This window comes from Marmota flaviventris, chromosome 2 (assembly GCF_047511675.1).
Source record: "Marmota flaviventris isolate mMarFla1 chromosome 2, mMarFla1.hap1, whole genome shotgun sequence".
In the NCBI taxonomy this organism is placed as follows: Eukaryota; Metazoa; Chordata; class Mammalia; order Rodentia; family Sciuridae; genus Marmota; species Marmota flaviventris.
Genome location: NC_092499.1, coordinates 11,118,810 through 11,138,814, shown reverse-complemented (window position 1 = coordinate 11,138,814; position 20,005 = coordinate 11,118,810). Strand labels below are relative to the sequence as shown.

Genomic DNA, 20,005 nt, shown 5'->3' with positions numbered 1-20,005 from the left:
GCTGGGAAGTCCAAGACCATGACATCAACAGCTGGTGGGGACCTTCTTGCTGCATCATAACATGGTAGGGGGTGTCGCTTGGCAGGACAGGGCAAGGGCACTAGATTAGTCTCTCTTCTCTTCTAATAAAGCCACCGATGTCATGTGGGACCTCCATGACCTCATTTAATCCTAATTACCTTGCCAAAGCTCCATCTCCAAGTACCATTAACCCATGAATTTGGGGATTAAGTCTCCAACATATGAATCTGGGGGGATATATTCCAACCACAGCAGTGGTGCTGTTCCTTGCTCAGTAAGTTCAACAAACCCAGTTGATCCACAGGTTTTCCTGGTGGTCTTAATGCCATTACTTCAACCTCAGTAAACCTAGAACTTTCTGCAGAGAGATCAGGTCCAGCAAAGAAGACTTGGGGCCTCAGGACTCTAAGTCCAATGAATCCTGCAGTGGTGAGTGACCTTGGAGATGCCTTGTGCCCCCTGATCTCCCACATTCTGTGTGTGCGACTCTATAAACATGTGGAAGTCATGGAACATGGTGGCACATTCCTGTAATCTGAGCTACTCAGGTGGCTGAGGCAGGAGAATCTCAAGTTTGAGGCCAGTCTGGGTCATTTAGCAAGTCTCTGTCTCAAAATAACAATGAAAAAGGCTGGGGATATAGCTCGGTGGCAGAATGCTTGCATGGTATTCTCCAAACCCTGGGTTTCATCCCCAGGTCTGCAAAAGAAAATGTGCATCTTATATGTCCATAGTACCTTTTCAAAATTATTTATTAACAACAAAAACAAAACCTTACAACTGCAACAAAACCTTAAAAACTTCATAAAATTGTTAACAGAACATATTCTCCAAACTTCAATGAAGAAAATTTTAGTGGATTATTGAAAGATCACCAACAAATTATAAAAATAATTAGTAATTTTTTTTAAAAAAATCCTCCTGCTAGCTATAATGGAATAATAATTACTGGACAAATTCTCCTGAAACAATCAGAAAGCTGGACAATATATGTGAGGCAATGATGTTAAAATATTGAGTAATAGGCTTTGGGCAACTATCCTACAGAGAGAAGCCAACACACAACGTGGACTCTACTGTTGCCTCTCTGATGGCCTGGAGGAAGTTTCTAGGCCTTAGGTCAGGAAGAGGAAACCCAAAGAAAGTCTGCCTCCTTGGGCTGAAGAAATAGATCTCAGAACATGAAGAGGCCAAGGTGGTTAGCGTCTGTGAGGTAGAATACCAAAGATGCAGATGCTGACAGCATGCTCCAGAGATCTGCAGAGGGCCAGCTCAGGCCTCAGGCTGGGCACTACTCTGTGTGCGCCTAGGAAATCTACCTGAGATGAGGTGAGGAACCACTACAGAGTAACATGACTGGTGATGCTTCCTATCTGCCAGCAGCCAGAGTGGAAAAATGAGAGTCTTGGGTAGAGCCAACAGAATTAAAAGTAGTGCTGGATAAGTCCACACCAAAGGCCACTCTTAATCTGTCTTTAAAAATCTTAAAAGCAAGATGGAAATCATTCCAGCACTATCTAAAGAAATAGAACAAAATACAATACCCGACAATGTGAAATTCATAAATCAGCAGGCAGCATCAAAACAGGAATGACCTTTCACCACAAGAAAAGAATCAATCAATAGAAACAGACTCAGGACAGACATGGAAATATTAGAAGATAAAAACCTTAAAATAGGTCTGGGGATGAAGCTTGGTGGTAGAATGCTTGTCCTGCATGCACAAAGTCCTGAGTTCAATCCCCAGTACAAAAAAAAAAAAAAAAAAACCTTAAACTAACTCTAATTATATGGCCTACATGTTCAATAAAATATGAGGAAATGGCTATGATTGAAAAGATATTTGGAAAAAAGTCCAAATAGAACTTTTAGAGATTAAAAAGTACAATATCTGAAATTATTTTTTTAAAATATGAACGGCAGATTAGAGAGTGAAAATAAAAAGATCAGTTATTTTAAATACATAGCAAGAGAAATTATAAAAATAAAGAACAGAGAACAAAAAGGCTGAAGTGAGAGAAGGCTGGGAAATCAGGGGCCTGTTGGAAAATTCCAGGCAGTCTTACAAACAAATAGTTACAGTTCTAGAAGAAAAGATTAGGGACAGGAAACATTGAATGAAATTATGGTTGAAATTTTTTGATGTGATTTTTTTTTTAAAAAAATGCTAATCTCAAAGATTCAAAAAATGCTAAGCTCAACAAACTCATAGTAAACATAAAAAATACACAAAGGCTCATCAAAATCATAACACTGGAAGTCAGTGATAAAGAGGAAATCTTAAAATCAGAGGAAAAGACAGAGTGTGCACAGAGGGGAAAAAAATTAAAAGAATGACATTGAACTCCCAATAAGAGACTACGCAGATGGAAGGTCATGGACTCGCCTGGTTAAGCTACTAAAAGAATTAAAGATCAAAGCAAATTGTATATTCAGAAAAGATTTTCTTCAGAACTGAAGGGAAATAAAAATATATCCAGACAAATAAAAGATTTGAAAATTTATTACCAGCAGACTCCCCTAACCACCCCCCAACAAATGTTAAAGCCAATGCTTTGAAGGAAGAAAAATGAGCCAGATGGAAATTGGTATAGGAACCTGAGAATAAACAGTGGCAAATAGGTAGAATCTTCCTCATTTATAGTCTCTTGGAAAGATGATTGAGTGCTTACAGAAAAAATAATTGTGTTGAGGATTTTATTTCATATTCCAAAATAAAAGAATAATAACAGTAGCATAAAGGCCAGAGGGAGAAAAAAGCAAGTTCATTCATAAAAGGCTCTTACACATATCTTGAAGAGATAAAATGTTATTTGAAAGCACACCATAATAAATCAAAAATTTATGTTGTAGGGCTTCAAGAAACTACTGAAAAAAATATAAGACCAAAGTATAAATGAGTCAGAAATTGAGATAAAATGGAAATGTGAAAACGACTCAAATAACCCAAAACAGAAGTTAATAGACTTGAAAAAAAATGAAATGCAGATAGACAAAATAGAAAACAAACATATTGGAAGATCTAAACCCAATGATATCAGTAACCATACCGTATACCAAAAATCATAGCAACTCATTCATTCACTTATTCACTAAATATTGATTATATTCTATGTGCTGATCATTGTCATCTTATTGAGAATATATGGTGAATCAAAGAGTCAAGGTGCAGCATTGAGAGTACTAACAAGTGCAAATAAGAAAGTTTTCAATTAAAAGTCATGTGCTGAGGGGTCATGGGGGTACAAAAGATGGTGGAATGAGATGGACATCATTACCATAGCTACATGTGTGATTGCACAAATGGTGCGTCTCTACACTGTGTATAACCAGAGAATTGAAATGTTGCGCTCCATTTGTGTACGATGAATTGAAATACATTCTGCTGTCATGGACAACTAAGTAGAACAAATAAAAATAATAATAATAAAATATATTACTAATATGATACCAAAAGAAAAAAAAATGTCCTGTGCTGTATTCCTTAGTAAACAGGAGATGTCAGGAGGGACCTCTAACCTCCACCATATATGAAATGGACCAAAGACCTAAATTTTAAGAGCTAAGGTTATCAGACTCTTCAAAGTAAACACAGGGGCAAGTCTTCAAGGTTTTTTATTTGCAACAGATTCTTACATCTGACACCAAAAGCACAAGCAAGAAAAGAAAAATACAGGTAACTGGACTTTATCAAAATTAAAAACTCTGGTGCCTCAAAAGACATTCTCAAGAGAGTCCAAAGTCAACCTACAGAATGGGTAGAGACATCTGCCAATCCTTGATATGATAAGGAAATCATACTTCAACATCTGGAGAACTCTTCCAACTCAATAATAAAATAACACACAGTCCAATCAAAAACAGAAAAGAAACGCATTTGAATACAATGTTTCCAGAGAAGATGAGCAAACTAACAAGCACCTAAATGGATGCTACCATCGTTGGTCATTAGGGAAATGCAAACCCAGACCCCAGTGAGCACCCACATGACATCCAGCAGGACACCCTTAATGTTTTAAAAAGTTGCCTAGTATGTGTAAGCCCCTGGCTTCTATCCCTAGTACCACAATCTACCAATCAAATTTAAAAAGGAAATAGCAAGTGTCATTAAGGATATGGAGAAATTGGAATCCCCCCCCCCACAGTCAGTGGGAATGTAAGATCATGACGCCGTGTCCAGGGGAAACAGTCTCTGTTTGCTCCAAAAGCAAAATGGACCCAGAGGCACTGACAGCGGGGACGTGAATAGACACATGTAGCCTATGTCCACTGCAGTGTTCTTCACAACGGCCCCAAAGCAGGACCAACTCCAGTGTCCACCCACAGATGAACAGACAAACAGAATGGCTACCCACTGATATCTTATGCCATAAAAAGAAGTGAAGTCCTCAGGGGTGATGGAACCAGATAGAGGTGGTGTTTGCACGACATTGTGAGTGTGCTAAATGCCTCCAAACTGACCCCTTTAGAAGGGTAACTTTGTTTATGTGAATTTTACCACAAATAGAGAGAAGAGAGACAAAGAGATTGAGAGAGAGAAGGCCTTGTGTATTAGGGAAACGATGACTTGGTATTTGTGATATTAAGGGATTATTGCTTTTGAGGTGTGATAAGGCTATCAGGTTCTGATGTTCTAAATCTGTGACCATGAAATGATATGTAGGATTTGCTTTAAAGCATTTCACAGGGGGAACATCAGGAGGTACCCCAAAATGGTATTGATCTTTGTTGAAAATAACTAAATCTGCTGATGGAAATACAGGGGCTTATTTGCTACTCTTTCCATTTTTGTACACTTTTGAAATTTTGCATAATAAAAAGCTTGTCTGATCCTCGAGGGCAGGATGGTGTCTTCCTCCCCAGCTCAGCAAGCAGGAGGCTTTGCGTTGCCAAGGAATGAATGAATCTCATGACAGACCCCTGCACGTTCTCCTCCTGGGAACAGAGGGAAGAGAGAAGGAAGGTGTTGGACAGACGTGGGTGTGGACGTCAAGGCAGGTGAGCAACAGAGTCCAGATAAGGTCATGCTCCGCACAACCCAGGGGAGCCCAGGCACAGCAAGGATGACTGACTCCACAAGCTGTCGGGACACTAGATGGGCTTGTCACCAGCCCTGCACACAGAGCACGCTGCTCTGCCTCTGTCTCTGTGCCCCTGTCCCCTGGGCCTGAGCCCACAGAGTGAGCAGGCGTGTGTCACCCCTCTTGCCCCCAGAATATAGCTCTAGTCCTGGCCCATGGGAGACTTGAGTGAGTGAAGGAATTTGGGGGCTGCAAGCACCAGTGTCTCACCAAAGCCACCAAGAGGCTCATCAAGCAGCAAATAGACCATTAGGGTCTGTCTATGACATGACCCCAAAGGCTCGTGTGCGGCAGACTTGGTCCCTAGCGCGGCAATGTCCAGAGACGGGGCTTTGGGTCTTGAGGGCTCTGACCTCGTCAGTGGATTAATCCACTTGCTGAATTAGAGTGGATTATTGAGAGATGATGTGCACTGTAGGAAGTGGGTCTCGTTGGAGGAAGTGGGTGACTGGGGACGTCTCCTGGAAGGTTTTACCTTCCCTAGTCCCTCCTCTGTCTCTGTCTGTCTCTCTGTCTGTCTCTATCTCTGTTTCCCAGCTGCTGTCCTCTCCCAGGCCCTTCCTCAGTGACATGCTGCCTCACCTCGGTGCTAAGCGATGAAGCCAGCCCACCATGAACTGAGCCTCGTGCAGCCGTGAGCCAAAATAAACTCTCTTCCTCTCGGTTGTTCTCACAGGTATTTTTCACAGCCTTCTCACACCGGGCGGACAAGAGCAGACTGGCTGGTTCTGTCAAGAAATAAATGATACAGAACAAACCTGCGCAGACAGACGAGCCTTTCCTAGAGGCTGTGTGCCAGCTGACCCTTCCCTATACAGAGGGGGACCTCAAATTCACTGAGGTCCAAGGCTGCCCAAGGTCACACGGAAAATGGATGGCAGAGCAAGGGAACGTGACGAGGATCGATTCTGTCAATTATTTACCCAAATCCAGAGGGGCCAAGAGGGGCCAAGTGGACTGTCGCAAGGGGAGCTGGGAATGGCCTGGTGCTGGGGGAGAGGTCCCAGAGGGCCAGGGAAGGCCGAAGCCAGAGAATGGGGTTTTGCAGAGGGTAGACCATGATCCCTCTGCTAAGCACACACCCTGCTGAGCACCGGGAATTGAGCAGTGCCTGAGACAGAGTGTCTGCCCTCAGGGGGCTTCCAGTGGGGAGCCAGATAAATACGCCATGTCATTGCAGCAGGACACAGGATAAACAAGGCCAGCAAAAGGTGGCCTCTGAGGAGGGGCCTCTGAGGAGGGATGAAGCAAGCAATCCAGCTGTGGAAGGAACTGGAGAACAGCCGTTCGAGACAGCTGACAGCAAGTGCAAAGGACCCGAGGCAGCGGCAGCGATAAGCCTGGTAAGTTCTAGAATTGCAAGAAGGCTGCAGCAGCTGGAGCCAAGGGAGGGAGGGGAAGGACAATTAGAGGTGAGGTTGGGAGGCCGGTAAGAACCTGACAGGTAGGGCTTCCTCTCCAAGTGGTGGGATGAGGGGCATAGGATTTGTCCCAATGTGAAGGGCCGGGGACATTCAGAGTAGAGGAGCATGTTCCAATTTACCATTCACAGGACCGCGGTGGCTCCTTAGGGGAGGAAAGGCCACCCAGGCCCTTACTAAAATAGATTCCAGGCTCCACCAGGGCCTCGGGTCCCTTTGGACAATAGCATGTGTCACCTCCTAGGTCCCTTTGTGCTCCTACAGCCCTGTGACAAGACGGTTATCAGCACCATCCCACAGAGCAGAAGTCAACGTCCCAAGGGGCAAAGTGATTAACTAAAGTCACTGAGGCCGCCCCTGTCCTCTGGTTCCTCCAGGCACCTCCCCTCCTCCCCTCCCCTCCTCCCCTCCCCTCCTCCCCTCCCCTCCTCCCCTCCCCTCCTCACCTCCCCTCCTCCTCTCCTCACCTCCCCTCCTCACCTCCCCTCCTCACCTCCCCTCCTCACCTCTCCTCCTCCCCTCCCCTCCTCCTCTCCTCACCTCACCTCCCCTCCTCACCTCCCCTCCCCACCTCCTCACCTCCCCTCCTCCCCTCCCCTCCTCCCCTCCTCACCTCCCCTCCTCACCTCCCCTCCTCACCTCCCCTCCTCACCTCTCCTCCTCCCCTCCCCTCCTCCTCTCCTCACCTCACCTCCCCTCCTCACCTCCCCTCCCCACCTCCTCACCTCCCCTCCTCCCCTCCCCTCCTCCTCTCCTCACCTCCCCTCCTCACCTCCCCTCCTCACCTCCCCTCCTCACCTCCCCTCCTCCCCTCCCCTCCTCCTCTCCTCACCTCACCTCCTCACCTCCTCTCCTCACCTCCCCTCCTCACCTCTCCTCCTCCCCTCCCCTCCTCCTCTCCTCACCTCCCCTCCTCACCTCCCCTCCTCACCTCCCCTCCTCACCTCTCCTCCTCCCCTCCCCTCCTCCTCTCCTCACCTCACCTCCCCTCCTCACCTCCCCTCCTCCTCTCCCCTCCTCACCTCCCCTCCTCCCCTCCCCTCCTCCTCTCCTCACCTCACCTCCCCTCCTCCCCTCCCCTCCTCATCTCCTCACCTCCCGTCCTCACCTCCCCTCCTCCTCTCCTCACCTCACCTCCCCTCCTCACCTCCCCTCCTCCCCTCCCCTCCTCACCTCCCCTCCTCATCTCCTCACCTCCCCTCCTCACCTCCCCTCCTCATCTCCTCACCTCCCCTCCTCACCTCCCCTCCTCACCTCCCCTCCTCACCTGCCCTCCTCCCCTCCTCACCTCCCCTCCTCCCCTCCCCTCCTCCTCTCCTCACCTCACCTCCCCTCCTCACCTCCCCTCCTCCCCTCCTCCCCTCCCCTCCTCACCTCCCCTCCTCATCTCCTCACCTCCCCTCCTCACCTCCCCTCCTCATCTCCTCACCTCCCCTCCTCACCTCCCCTCCTCATCTCCTCACCTCCCCTCCTCACCTCCCCTCCTCACCTCCCCTCCTCATCTCCTCACCTCCCCTCCTCACCTCCCCTCCTCATCTCCTCCCCTCCCCTCCTCACCTCCCCTCCTCACCTCCCCTCCTCACCTTCCTCTTCATGGACTCTCTGCAAGTCCAAGACCAGGAGTGAGAATCAGGTCTGGGATTTGGGCTAAGTGGATCCCCCAAGGCACAGATCTGGTATTGCGTGGAACCAGGATTCAAAGAAGGGTCCACTGGGGGAGGCTCCTGAGTTATCAGATGAGCCTGAGCAGGAGGAGGCAGGAGAGGTTGTGGGGGGCTCGTGATAGGAGTCCCCGCCCCCAGGCCACAGGAAGGACGAGAGAAGGGCTCAGCTGTGGCGGAGACCCATGGCCGCTCCCCAGCCCAGGGACGGGCCTGGAGGAGGCAGGAGTGCCCCTAGAGGCCCTAAGTGTCCCCAGTGCAGTGCAACCCGGGCTCCCTGCGGGCGCAGGTGTGGGTGCTTTGTGCAGACAGACGATGGCCGGGTGCAGGCTTCACCCACCAGCGCCACCCCAGGCTGGGTTCAAGTCCTGGCTCCACCGCCCACTGGCTGCTGGACCTCGAGCAAGTTTCCTAACCCTTCTAAATGTGTCTTCTTATCTCTCAAATGGGGGTGTAAAGACAAGGTCTCCCCCACTGGGCCGAGGACGCCTGGCACAGAGCAGAGGTGGCAGAGATGGCGGGTTCTGCCGTCACTGAGGTGCTCATTGCTGTCTTGCAGGTCGCCTCCACTTTCAGACCAAGGACCCTAGAGGATGGCGGCCTCAGGGTGGTGGCCGCTGGTCACTGTGCTCATGGCTGCAACTCCTCTTCTGGCCCAAGGAGACTCAGAGCTCACGAACCCTGGCCCCAAAGACAGCCCTCCCAGGCCGGCCCTGCCCTGCCACAGCATCTCCGTGAGCAACATCGACTTTGCCTTCGGCCTGTACAGACGGCTGGCGCTGGGCGCCCCTGGAGAGAACATCCTCTTCTCCCCGGCGAGCATCTCCCTGGCCTTGGCCACAGTTTCCCTCGGGGCCCCGGCGGCCAGCAGGACCCAGCTCCTGGAGGGCTTGGGGTTCAACCTCACCGTGACGTCCGAGGCCGGGATCCAGGGGGGCTTCCAGGATCTGCCGCTTAGGCTCCCCACGCGGGGGTCCCACCTGCTCCTGACCACAGGCCAGAGAAGCTTCCGCAGCCTGGGCCCCGGAGCCACCCAGAAACACATCAAGGAGTATGTGGAGGAGCAGACCCAGGGGAGACTTGGGGCCTGGGTGGAGGACCTCCGGGAGGAAGCTGCTGAGGTTCTGGTGAATCACGTGGCTCTCAGAGGTAAGTGCGCCTCCCAGGCAAGTCCTTCTGGGCCCCCGGCTCTGGTCATGCCCTCGTCCTGCTCCTCCCAACCAATAGAAGCTTCCTCGGCCTCCCTCGACTTTTGGATAGAAGGCACTCAGCGTCTGTCCACTGAACCCTGGGTGCTTCTGCCTGTTACCTGCAGTGATGGGGCTCCCCACCACTTCTTAATGTTAATTGTTGAGATTGTTTTCAAAGAAGAATCTCCAAACCTTTAATGTGCTTAAGAGCTCCCCGGAGAGCTCATCCCTAGGGATTCTGACTCAGTGGGTGGGCAAGTCCCCAGAGAACCAGACCCCCTTCCTCCACAGGGGACTCTGCTGCAGGGGGCTGGGGTCTTCCCTGTGCGCAGCCCCATGAGCCACCGCTGAATTACAGGGCATGGGTCCCCCTCCTCTGGAAGGTCCCAGGAAATGTGGGTTCACCAAGAGAGTCCTGAAGCAGAGGGTCCTTTATTTTTTTCCAAAAGAGCAAAGAGGCCTGCACTCCCACCAGAGGGGGTCGGTGTCCCTCACTAGCCAGTCCCGACTGATGGGAGGTTTCAGCCCATTGCTTTGGGCCCGAGCTCAGGCAGCGCACCAGGGCCCCTCCCCTGACAGAGCACAGCTGCTCACTCCACAGCCAGGAAGCAAAAGAGAGGACGAGAAAGAGCCTGGGGTCCCACAGTCCCCCCATGACCTGCAGACCTGCAACCAGGCCCCACCCCTTAACATTTTCACCACGTCCCTCTGAACCACCTTGGGGACAAGCCTTCCACACACGGGCCTTGGGGGACATTCAAAATCCCAGGTGTAGCAGGGTGGTAGTACCTTTGCAATTGTAACACTACTAAATTATTGTAAAAACAGAGAGAGAAGCTCACACAGGACGAGGGCTCGGCCCCCTGGGGTCACCTGGGTAATAAGGGCCAGGTCAGGAGCGGGTCGTGGAGCACGGGGGGCTCTGCATCCAGGACTCAGTGCCTCAGCCCCACCCCAGCTGCCACAGGTGACCCCGGGCCCTCCTCTGTTCTCTGCAAGGACAATGTGGCTTTTCCCTCCCCCTCAGCTGAGTGGGCACAGCCCTTCGACCCCGGGGCCACCAGCCTGAAGGCGTTCTTCCTGGACGAGCACAGGGCTGTGCAGGTCCCCATGGTGAAGCAGAAGGCCAGCCACCGCTTCCTCCACGACCCCGAGCTGCAGTGCACCGTGCTGCAGATGGACCACGCGGGGAACGCCACCACCTTCTTCGTCTTCCCCAACCGGGGCAAGCTGGGGCAGGTGGAGGAGGCGCTGCTGCCCGAGACGCTGATCAAGTGGGACAGTCTGCTCAGGACCAGGTGGGCTCCCAGCAGGCCGGAGGCAGGGCCTCACCTCCCTGCCCAGACCCCAGGGCGCTGTCACACCCCACGGCCCTGCCACTCCTGGGCCTGGTCACACCTGGCCCAGACAATGTCACCTCTAGGTGAGGTCCCTGGTCTCCCTGAAAGCACCATCATGGGCCCTGGACCAAGACGCTGGAATCCAGTTCTGGTCCCAGCTCTGCTGCAGACCAGGCAGCGCCCTGGGCAAGGGCCTCCCTCCCAGGATCCGGGTTTCCTCGAGGTGGAAGGCCAGTGACAACCACAGGGACATGTAAACGGTCACTCTGTTCTATGGTAGCACCCTGCCCGTGCTGGGGTCCGGCAGCCTGCACAGCAAGCCCCAGCCCAGCCGTGTCCCTAAGAAAGAAAAGGACCCAAGAGGCCTGGTGAGACAGGGCGTCCAGGAATGAGGAGCGGCCTGGCTGGTCCAGGGAGCCCGAGGGAGACAGGAACAGGGAGGAGTGTGGACAGGTGCACGGGCTGGAGCCCCAGGCCCTGGACATGCAGGCACGAGGCAGACGCTGAGCACAGGAGCTGGGCACCACAGAAAGCTCTCACCCTGCCCACGGCTGGCAGGGGGTAAGTGGGGCAGAGACCAGAGGCAGGGAGAGGCCACAGGGAGAGGCCGCAGGGCTGGTGGAGAGCTGGGGCGGAAGGGGCCCCCTGGGACTCACACAGGCCCTTCCCAGATCTGCTCAGCAAACCAATTTCTGTCTCTCCACAGAGAACTCGACTTCTACTTCCCCAAATTTTCCATTTCCAGCACCACCAGACTAGAGACGCTCCTCCCACGAGTGCCTGTGGGCGGAGGCCTCCCGGGGCAGCCTGGACGGGGCATCTCTAGGGTAAGTCCAGGCGGGGCCCAGTGGGGGCTTCTGACAGTCCCTGGAAGCTGCAGGACCCACTCAAGGTGACATGCTGTCTGCCTTAACCTTCAGGACCATGGCTTCGCCGCCCCTGTTCCACACCACTGCAACCCCCTGTGCCAAGACGCCGGGCTCTCTCTGGAGCTGGCTCAGGTCAGGCCAGGCCCCACAAAGGAATGAAAGGAAACCCACAGAGCCAGCCCCCTGCCAGGGAGGAAGCAGAAGGCAGAGCTGGAGGCTGGGGGAGGGTGACAGCCTCGCCCCCACACCTCCCTGTCCCCTTCTCAAGGACATTCACCAGGCCCAGCCCCAACCAGGTGCCACATCAGCACCCCCCAGTGGACAGATGAGGCAAGTGCTGCCATCCCATTTTGTAGATGAGGATTGAGTTTGCAGTGTATTAGTTCCTGTGCTGCTTCAGTAACAGACTACCAGGGACCAGGTAATCTGCAAAGTGACTACCTCATGGTGCCGGAGGCTGGGGAGCCCGAGGTGAAGGGGCTCCGCCTGGTGAGTACTTCTGGCTGTGTCATAACAAGGAGGAAGTCCAAGCCAAAGCTCAGAGAGAAAATGGGCCCAATCCTCCTTCCTTCAGGAACCCATTGCTGTGGTGACCGGCCCCTCGCCCGTGGTGGCATTAATCCATTTGTGAGATCAGAGCCCCCACAGTCTAATCCCCTCAAAGGCCTGCCTCTTAGTCCTGCTCCTGGCAATGACTCTCCACACGGGCCTTGGAGGGGCCAAGGGAATTACCCCCAGTGACCACGCTAGTTAGTGTCCAGCCAGGATCTGAGCCCGGGCAAGTCGTTGAGCACCGGGACCTGCATTTGTCTCCTCAACCAGCCCTGGGCATCTCCCCATTACCCGCATGTCACACACACCCCAGAGGGGACAGTGGGTTTGAGGCCAGGCAGGCCTAGGCCTGGCTTTGTCTCACCTTAGCTGTGTGGCCTTGGGCTACATCACCTCTCTGGGCGATTGGGACCCTGGACCCTGTCTCAGGGGGAACACCTTGTCCAATGTCACAGCAGCACAGGGTCCTCCAGCTTCAGGCTGGGTGAAGTTTCACACTCAGCAATGGTGATAAAAGAGATGTGATGGTGGAGTGAGGAATTGGTTGGCCCTGGACAGAGCTGGGGTACAAAGATAGAGCCGTGAGCAGAGCAAAGTTAGCACCAGGTGGATGCAGTGGCAGGACAGACCATGAGCACACAAACAGACCTGCAATAGGTCAGGTGGCAATAAACCCACAGATATAGCAGTGTAAGTGGGTGGGGATGGGGTCTGTCCAAGGAACACTAGTCTTGGAGTTCTTGATGGGAAAGTGACCTGAATAAGGGGAGGAAAGGAGTTCTTGGTAGAGTGCTCAATATGTGCAAAGGCCCTGAGGCATGACCACGCCATCCAAAGCCAGTGAGGCTGGAACACAGTAGACAAGAAGAAGTGCCGTGGGAGGTGGAGAGGACAGAACTCTTCAAGATCAATAAGACTTTGATTTCCCCAAGAGTGAGACAGAACTCCACCGAGGGCTTTAACAGAAGAGTGATGTAATGAATTCCCCTAAGTTAGAAAAAGATAATAAACTATACAGGGGTGAGAGCACAGAGCAGCTGAAAGGCGATGGATGAGGGGGAACAGGTGGAGCTGGGATTTGGACCTGGGCAGATAGTTCCCAAGTCCAGGCTTGTACGGGTGTCCACAGTGCCCTCAGGAGGCTGTGACGGCTCTATAAATGAGGGAGATGGTTCCCGTTCAGCTCCTCCCAGTCCCGTTTCTCTTGCACCCAGAACTCGAGGCCCCCTGTGATCTTCTCTCGACCCATCAGCTCACGGGAGGGTGATGTGTGGTCACGGACCTCACCTGTGACTGCCGTACCCATCACCTGCAAGAACTGAGCTGGATCCTAGAGCCAGGACGCGCCCTCATTCCGTGGCCCCGCGCGGTGTCTTGCTGGTCCTCCTTAACCTCTTTCCTCTCTAAGCATTCCTTGGTTTCCATGGAAGCATATCCTTCAGAACTCTCCTGCCAACTCCAGGATGAAGCCCCCTCCTCACTGATCTGCTTCCTCCCTTGTCTCATCCTAGCTACCTGGCCAGCCCTGTCCCCTACTGTCTCTGCCGTACCACTCCACGGAATCTCATGGGGCCATAGATGTCCTCAGCTTCCCCCTCCCTGTCTTGGCTTGGACTTTAAAACATAGGGAAAAAAAACACCTGAAGTGTCTTCACTCATCTCCAAAAATCCAAATTCTACCTCCTTTGTGGAGCTTCCTCTGACCTTATCCCTCACCCTTGCACCCGAAGCAGAACCAGTCTCCCCTGGCAAGCCCCCGCCCTTGGTTTTCGATGTCTTCTCTGCCCTATCAAACAACAAGTGCCTTGCGGGAGTCGTGCCCATAGCCCCCTGCTGTGCTTGGCACTGTGGACCCTATATACTCCATAAATATTTACTGAATCTATTCATGAATGAATTAGGGATGGAATGAATGGAAACGAATGATCAAAATAATGTGAATGAAAGAATCAGTAAAGGATGGGTGGAAGAGTCGTTGTATGGACACGGGAAGAAATGAGTGGAGAAACGGGTGGGTAGATGCCGGCGTGATATTCAAAATACACTGCAACCTGCATAATGCAGATGCCAGCAGTGGAAACTTAAACAGAGGGGCAGAGAGGTGGATCGGGAACAGAGGGGATCATGTAGGGAGGATGGATGGGTGGTGAGTGTATGGGTGATGCGTGGAGGTGGCGGGGGGAAAGATGGACGGATTGTGGATGGATGGATGGATGGATGAGGGATGGATGAGGAATGGATGGTGGATGGATGGATGGATGGATTGTGGATGGATGATTGATGGATGATGGACAAGTGAATGGGTGAGTAGATGGCTATATGAACACATAAGCAGTAGATGAATAAAGTCATAGTTAAGCAGATAGTTGACAGGTTAGGTGGATGGATTATGGTTTGCAACCATAATCCTACGATATGGCCCATGCACCACAACCTCTGTTGCAGAATCAATAAATGGGTCAGTGGATCAATGATTATGGACAGGTGTATTTAAGAGTACTAGGTGGATAGATGAGTGAATTTTTCAAAAGGCAGATGCAAGGATGGGTGATGGGGTAAGTGGATGGATGGACAAGTATGAGGTCATGCAAAGGAAGAGAAAGAAAACTGGGGTTGAGTGATGATTCCAGAATTTTTTGTACAGGTGACTCATAAGGCCACCATGACTCTGGAGGAGGAGGGCTCAGAGGCTGCGGCCGCCACCAGCATCCAGCTCACTCCCAGGCCCCACCCTGACCGTGCGCCCCCCACCCCTCCAGCCACTGGGTTCAGCCGGCCCTTCCTGGTGATGACTTTCCACACAGAAACGGGCAGCGTGCTTTTCCTGGGGAAGGTGGTGAACCCGCTGGGGTAGAGCTCTGCACCTGCTGGGTGACTCGGAGCCAACAGAGAGGAGACACTGACTGGGACACGGAGTCATCCGTGAAGACACCCCGGTGACGTCATCAGGTTGTCTGAGACTGGGTCTCTTTGGAAGTGAAATGGGAGCTATTTTGCCTCAGTGGAGAGGGCGAGACCCCTTGGACAGTTTCACACAGCCACAAAGATAAGCCTGGCCCACGCACCACGACCTCTGTTGCAGAATCAAGTCTCATGAGAAGCGGCGGATGTCCAGCTCACTGGCTCGGTTTTCATGAGTATCCACAGGTGCAAAGAATAAGAGGAATCCAGGCCATGCCCACCATGTGCACACAGGCAGCGACCATGGATGAACTCCCTCTGTGCACCGCTTGCTTTATAGATCATATCTCATTTAAAAATAATATCTCTCAGCAACCCAACGAGTATGAGGTGCGATCATAGGAAAGTGGCTTGTATTTGGCCCATTTTTAAATTTTTTAACCTACAAAAAAAGGGCTCTCTCTTATGGTTGAATCTAATATTATTTCTCCCTTTTCATAGTTGAGGATTAGAGAAGCTGAGAAATAAATCCAAGAGGGCTCAGCAGCAAACAGCAGTCCTGGGATTCGGGCCATTTTATTTCAAAGCCTTGACTGTGTTGTTCTCATCCATTTTGATGAGTTAATGATTCTCAAACTCCACTGTACATACTGACCCCCTGGGGATCTTGTTAAAAAGCAAAACTCTCTTCAACAGGCCAGGGTGGGACCTGAGGGCCTGCATTTCTCAGTGATGCTGAGGCTTCTGCTCTGGTGGCCACATGTTGAGTAGCAGGTCCCAAATGCTCTTGCCCCTGTGACAGCAGGAAGGGTGAACCTTGTGTCACTAGCAAGGCAGAAGAGTGGCATTGGGTCTTTGATCCCCTTATGGAACTGAGCAAAGTTTCTGGCAATATCTGTTTGAAATCTGCAGACAAAGCTTGCTTTAGGGTCACCTATGAATGGGTGTCCTGGGGGAAAACAAGTGTTCTAAATATTTCTCCTGGTTTTAAGCAAACCATGGGTGTGTATCACCCTCCACCTCAGCCCTCGCATCTGAAGGGAGCCACACAGGCCTGGGACCAGACACATGAGAGACCAAATCCCATACCTGGTGCAAAGCAAGTCCACTGAGGACCAGCTTGACTGAGTCCATTGAGACCCATGCAGACAGGTTACACTAAGCCGGTGTATTACAAACAGGCAGGAAAGGGTAACAGAACCCTGGGGTCCACTGTGAGCTGGTCCCCCAAAGCCTGGCAAAGCTGCTTTGTCTGTGCATGGCCCACTTGAAATCCAGGACCTCCAGCCTCATCTGGGTCCTCTACCCCAAGCCCACAGAAGATGTTAAGCCAAAGTGCTTACCATGTTTGCTGGGCGTGGTGGCGCACACCTGTAATCCCAGAGGCTGAGGCAGGAGGATCACGAGTTCAAAGCCAGCCTCAGCAAAAATGAGATGCTAAGCAACTCAGTGAGACCCTGTCTCTAAATAAAATACAAAATAGGGCTGGGGATGCAGCCCTATGGTCGAGTGCCCCCAAGTTCAATCTCCAGTACCCAAAAAGCCAAACAAAACAGAACACCGTGTTTCTAAGGAGAAGTAGAGCAGAGCCCAGTCAGCCCTGGCCAGTCTTTCCCTATCCCAGGCCACTGCTCTCCCTGCACCTTCTAGAGAGATTCTGGAGAATTACAAGTGAGTAGGAGGGGGGAGAACTGGGTCTATGGTGAGGACTGCGATGAGCTGGAGATCCCCTGCCTGATCCAAAGGGGCACCAGTGGTTAGCTGCCTATGAAAGTGGCTTAGACTAGTTTGTATTTGTCCTCACGTGCCAGGGTGGGCTGGCGTGTAGTTCACCCAGGCATCAGGAGCCCTGGCTGGTGGAGCATGTGGGTCTGCCATCCCAGGGGTCTTCTCCACTTGCATGCTCGCAGAGGGCTCACAGCGCCTCCAACTTCCAACCAGCAAGGAGCAGGCAGGAGAAGGGGAAGGACAAACCCATTCCCATGAATGATTCAGCCCACAAGTCACACACGTCTCCAGCTCATACCCCAGTCACATGGTGCACCCCGCTGCAGAGGCAGGAGAGAGAAGGAGCGTCTGTCTCAGATGACCACCTGCAGGACAGACCTCAGGGCTTCTCTTGAGAAGGAAGGATGAATGGCTGCTGGAGAACCCCTGCCTCAGCCTCAGCTCCCGCCAGCCTCCGGAGGTGTCTCCTGCTGACCCTGTGGGGGTGGAGGCTGCAGCAACTGAGGCCTGACAAGAGCCCAGGGCAGCGGAGCCCCGGCTCCTCGGCCCAAGAGAGGCCAAGAGCCAGAGCCAGCAGAGATCCCAGCACAGGATGGGCTGGCTCTCTTGAAGGCCCTTCCATCATTCATTCCACAAGCATCAGCTGAGTGCCTGTGGGAAGCCATTCTCGCACGTGATTAGTTACCTCCCTGGCTGGGTGAGAGGCGCTTAGACAACTGTGTCAGAGCCTTCCCCACCCTGTCCCAGGTACGAGGGCTTGTCTGTGTGGAGGTGTGCCTGGCCACTGACCCGAAGACCAATCACTGACCCTGACCTTGGAATGCTAGCCCCCTCAACCTTCATTGAAGTGCCTGCTGTATGCCAGGCACTGGGCATGTGCTCACAGAACTTAAATGATGGGGGTGAGAATGGAGGTAGGAACCCACCCTGCCAGAGAGCCCATGGAGAAGACAAAATCATTTGGCACCCAACACCCCAGTGAGGAGGGCCCTGATATCCTGATCTCAGCGGCTGCTTTAGGGTAGGGTTTTGGGGCATATGGTGAAGAGTGGAGCTGATTTTATATTTTAAGAGGAAAGAAATTATAAGATCAGGCCAACATAGCATGTTTGGAGGAATGGTCAGAGCCCAGGGGCTGCCATCTTGGACCCCAACACCCCTGGACAATTCAGTCTTTCAGAGAAGAGTCCAGCAAGAAGTCCAGCCTGCACCCATTGGTCCTACCAGAACACCTGTCTTCAGGCCCATGATGTGTAACACCCGGAGGCAACAAGTCCCTAATAGTAGAGGAGCTGGTGACATCTCCATGCCCGCCAGTGACCCACCTCGCCCAGGGGCACAGCCACCTACTAGTTAGGAGCGAGTTCATCTCCCTGCTGGGTCTGTACTTTGTAGCACATTTCACTCCTCCATCTCTGTATAAATGGTCGGGAAGCACCCTCATCATGCACGGGGGTGATGTTAGCACCTGCCCCACAGGGTGTGGAGGTGGAAGGAGTCAATGAAGGTGAGGTGTTTAGAGCTTTCCTCACAACAGGTCAGTGCCAGAGGAGGGCACACTCCTGTCACCACCTGAGTGGTTGGACAGTGGCCCCCAAAACGTGCAATCCCTGGGCCTGTGACCTTGATTAGAAAAAGGGTCACCACCGGGTCTCTGCGAGGACTGAAGCTCGGTGCACCCTACCTCTGCCCATCTCCACTGAAGGGACTCATACTGCTTTGTCCCTCCAGTTTGGCCAGGCTCCTGGCCCAGACCCACACTCTGAGAGATGATGTGGTTCAGACATCTCACAATACCTAGGCCAGGAGGGGCCCTCCAGCTGTCATGGCCCCAGAGTCCTGCAACGAGGAAGCTCAAAGGCCAATATACCTCTGGGACCAACAAGCACAGGTGACATGGGACAGACCATCCTGCCACACTCAGGCTAGCCAGAACTCAAGGAGCTTACGGCAGAGGGGGAAGGACTGTGCTGGCCAGAGGTGAGACAATCGCGCCAGGACGGAGCAGATTCAACCCAGGAAGGACAAGGAGAAGCCAGTGGCACTTTGGAAAGACTGTGGGGGCCAGGGGAGCTAGGAGATGACTGGATGCCAGCCACCAGCTGTGTGACTCTAAGTGGCCTGGTCACTCTGAGCCTCTGTCCCCCCCTTGGTAAATGGAGGCCAAGCACTGTTTCAGAACTTGAGGGGTATTCCCCCGCCCTGGGAACCCTGCCTCAACTAGGGCTCCTCGCATTTGTCAGCCGAGGAAACTCAGGGACAGAGTCTCCCAAACAGAGGTGAAGTCTGCCTCCCTCCAGATCCCATAGCACCCCCCAAGCCTCTTCTGCACCCTGAGCCCCCTGGCCTGTGCATGTCGGCAAGGGTCCACCTCTGGCTCCTACAACAGACGGAACCGCATCTGAGCCAACTCTGGATCTGCGGGCGATCAGGTCTGGCTGGAACCCACAGCAGACCTGGGCGGTCCCAAGAGCACAGAAGGGAGCAGGGGAGAAGAATCCCACCCTCACACGCATGCACACGTGGAGCATGCTGGGGAGAAGGACAGCAGAGCCCTGGACGTGGCTGGCAGAGGGAGGCAACCGGGAGACAGGACAGAAAACTTCACAGACCCCCAAAGCAAAGCAGGAAAAATTGTTTCCAGGGAGCTTGGAGCTGGCCTTCTGCCCCTACAGTGCTGTCACTTCACGGGTCTACAGGTCTCCCTGAAGACAGAGTCAGAGGGGTGGCCCGGGCCACGGGGGCCTGCCGGACAAGATCTCACCAAGCCAGCCTTGGCGTCCCCTGACTGCCCTGCTCCTGGGGAGGGCGACTAAGGAAACTGGTCTAATATGGTCAGCAGCACGAGCCCCAGATGCCCCACTGCTCATTAGGAGAGCCCAGAAGGTGTGGCCCTTAAAACCAGCTGGCTGTGCCCGTCACACGTGGGGCTCTGCCTACTGGACCCAGGGCTGGCTGAGCCCACACACGGAAAGCTCCCGGGCTGCTCAGAAGGAAATGCATTGGCAAGTCAGCTGGGCCTCTGAATTCCTCTTTTCTCCCTTTATTATAAACAAGAAATTTTAGCACGAGATCTACCCTTTATTCAGGGCACAGCACAGTCGTATTAGCTGCAGGCACAAGGTTGTACCGCGGATCTCTAGAACTTATTCATCTTGGATAATTGAGACTTTATGTCCATTGATTGGCTGCTCCCCATTTCCCCTCCCCCACCCCAGCAGTCGCCCTTCTACTCTCTGTG

General features: G+C 52.7%; 1 protein-coding gene across 1 annotated transcript; it reads left to right on the top strand.

The window, feature by feature from the left end:
• Window positions 1-8,777: 8,777 nt before the first annotated feature.
• LOC114104722 (putative serpin A13) lies at window positions 8,778-15,602 on the top strand. Its single transcript, XM_071607572.1, has 4 exons — window positions 8,778-9,333; window positions 10,402-10,672; window positions 11,421-11,541; window positions 14,780-15,602. Exons 1-4 carry the CDS (start codon window positions 8,778-8,780, stop codon window positions 14,987-14,989), a joined length of 1,158 nt encoding a protein of 385 aa, XP_071463673.1. The 3' UTR covers window positions 14,990-15,602.
• The last annotated feature ends 4,403 nt before the right edge of the window (window positions 15,603-20,005 follow it).

What these genes read in the sequence shown, in the direction of transcription:
- LOC114104722 (XM_071607572.1), top strand. Translation starts at nt 8,778, where the DNA reads ATGGCGGCCTCAGGGTGGTGGCCGCTGGTCACTGTGCTCATGGCTGCA. An exon ending in GACAGTCTGCTCAGGACCAG is followed by an intron (nt 10,673 to 11,420) that starts GTGGGCTCCCAG and finishes GTCTCTCCACAG; the next exon opens with AGAACTCGACTTCTACTTCC. An exon ending in CTGGACGGGGCATCTCTAGG is followed by an intron (nt 11,542 to 14,779) that starts GTAAGTCCAGGC and finishes TTTTTTGTACAG; the next exon opens with GTGACTCATAAGGCCACCAT.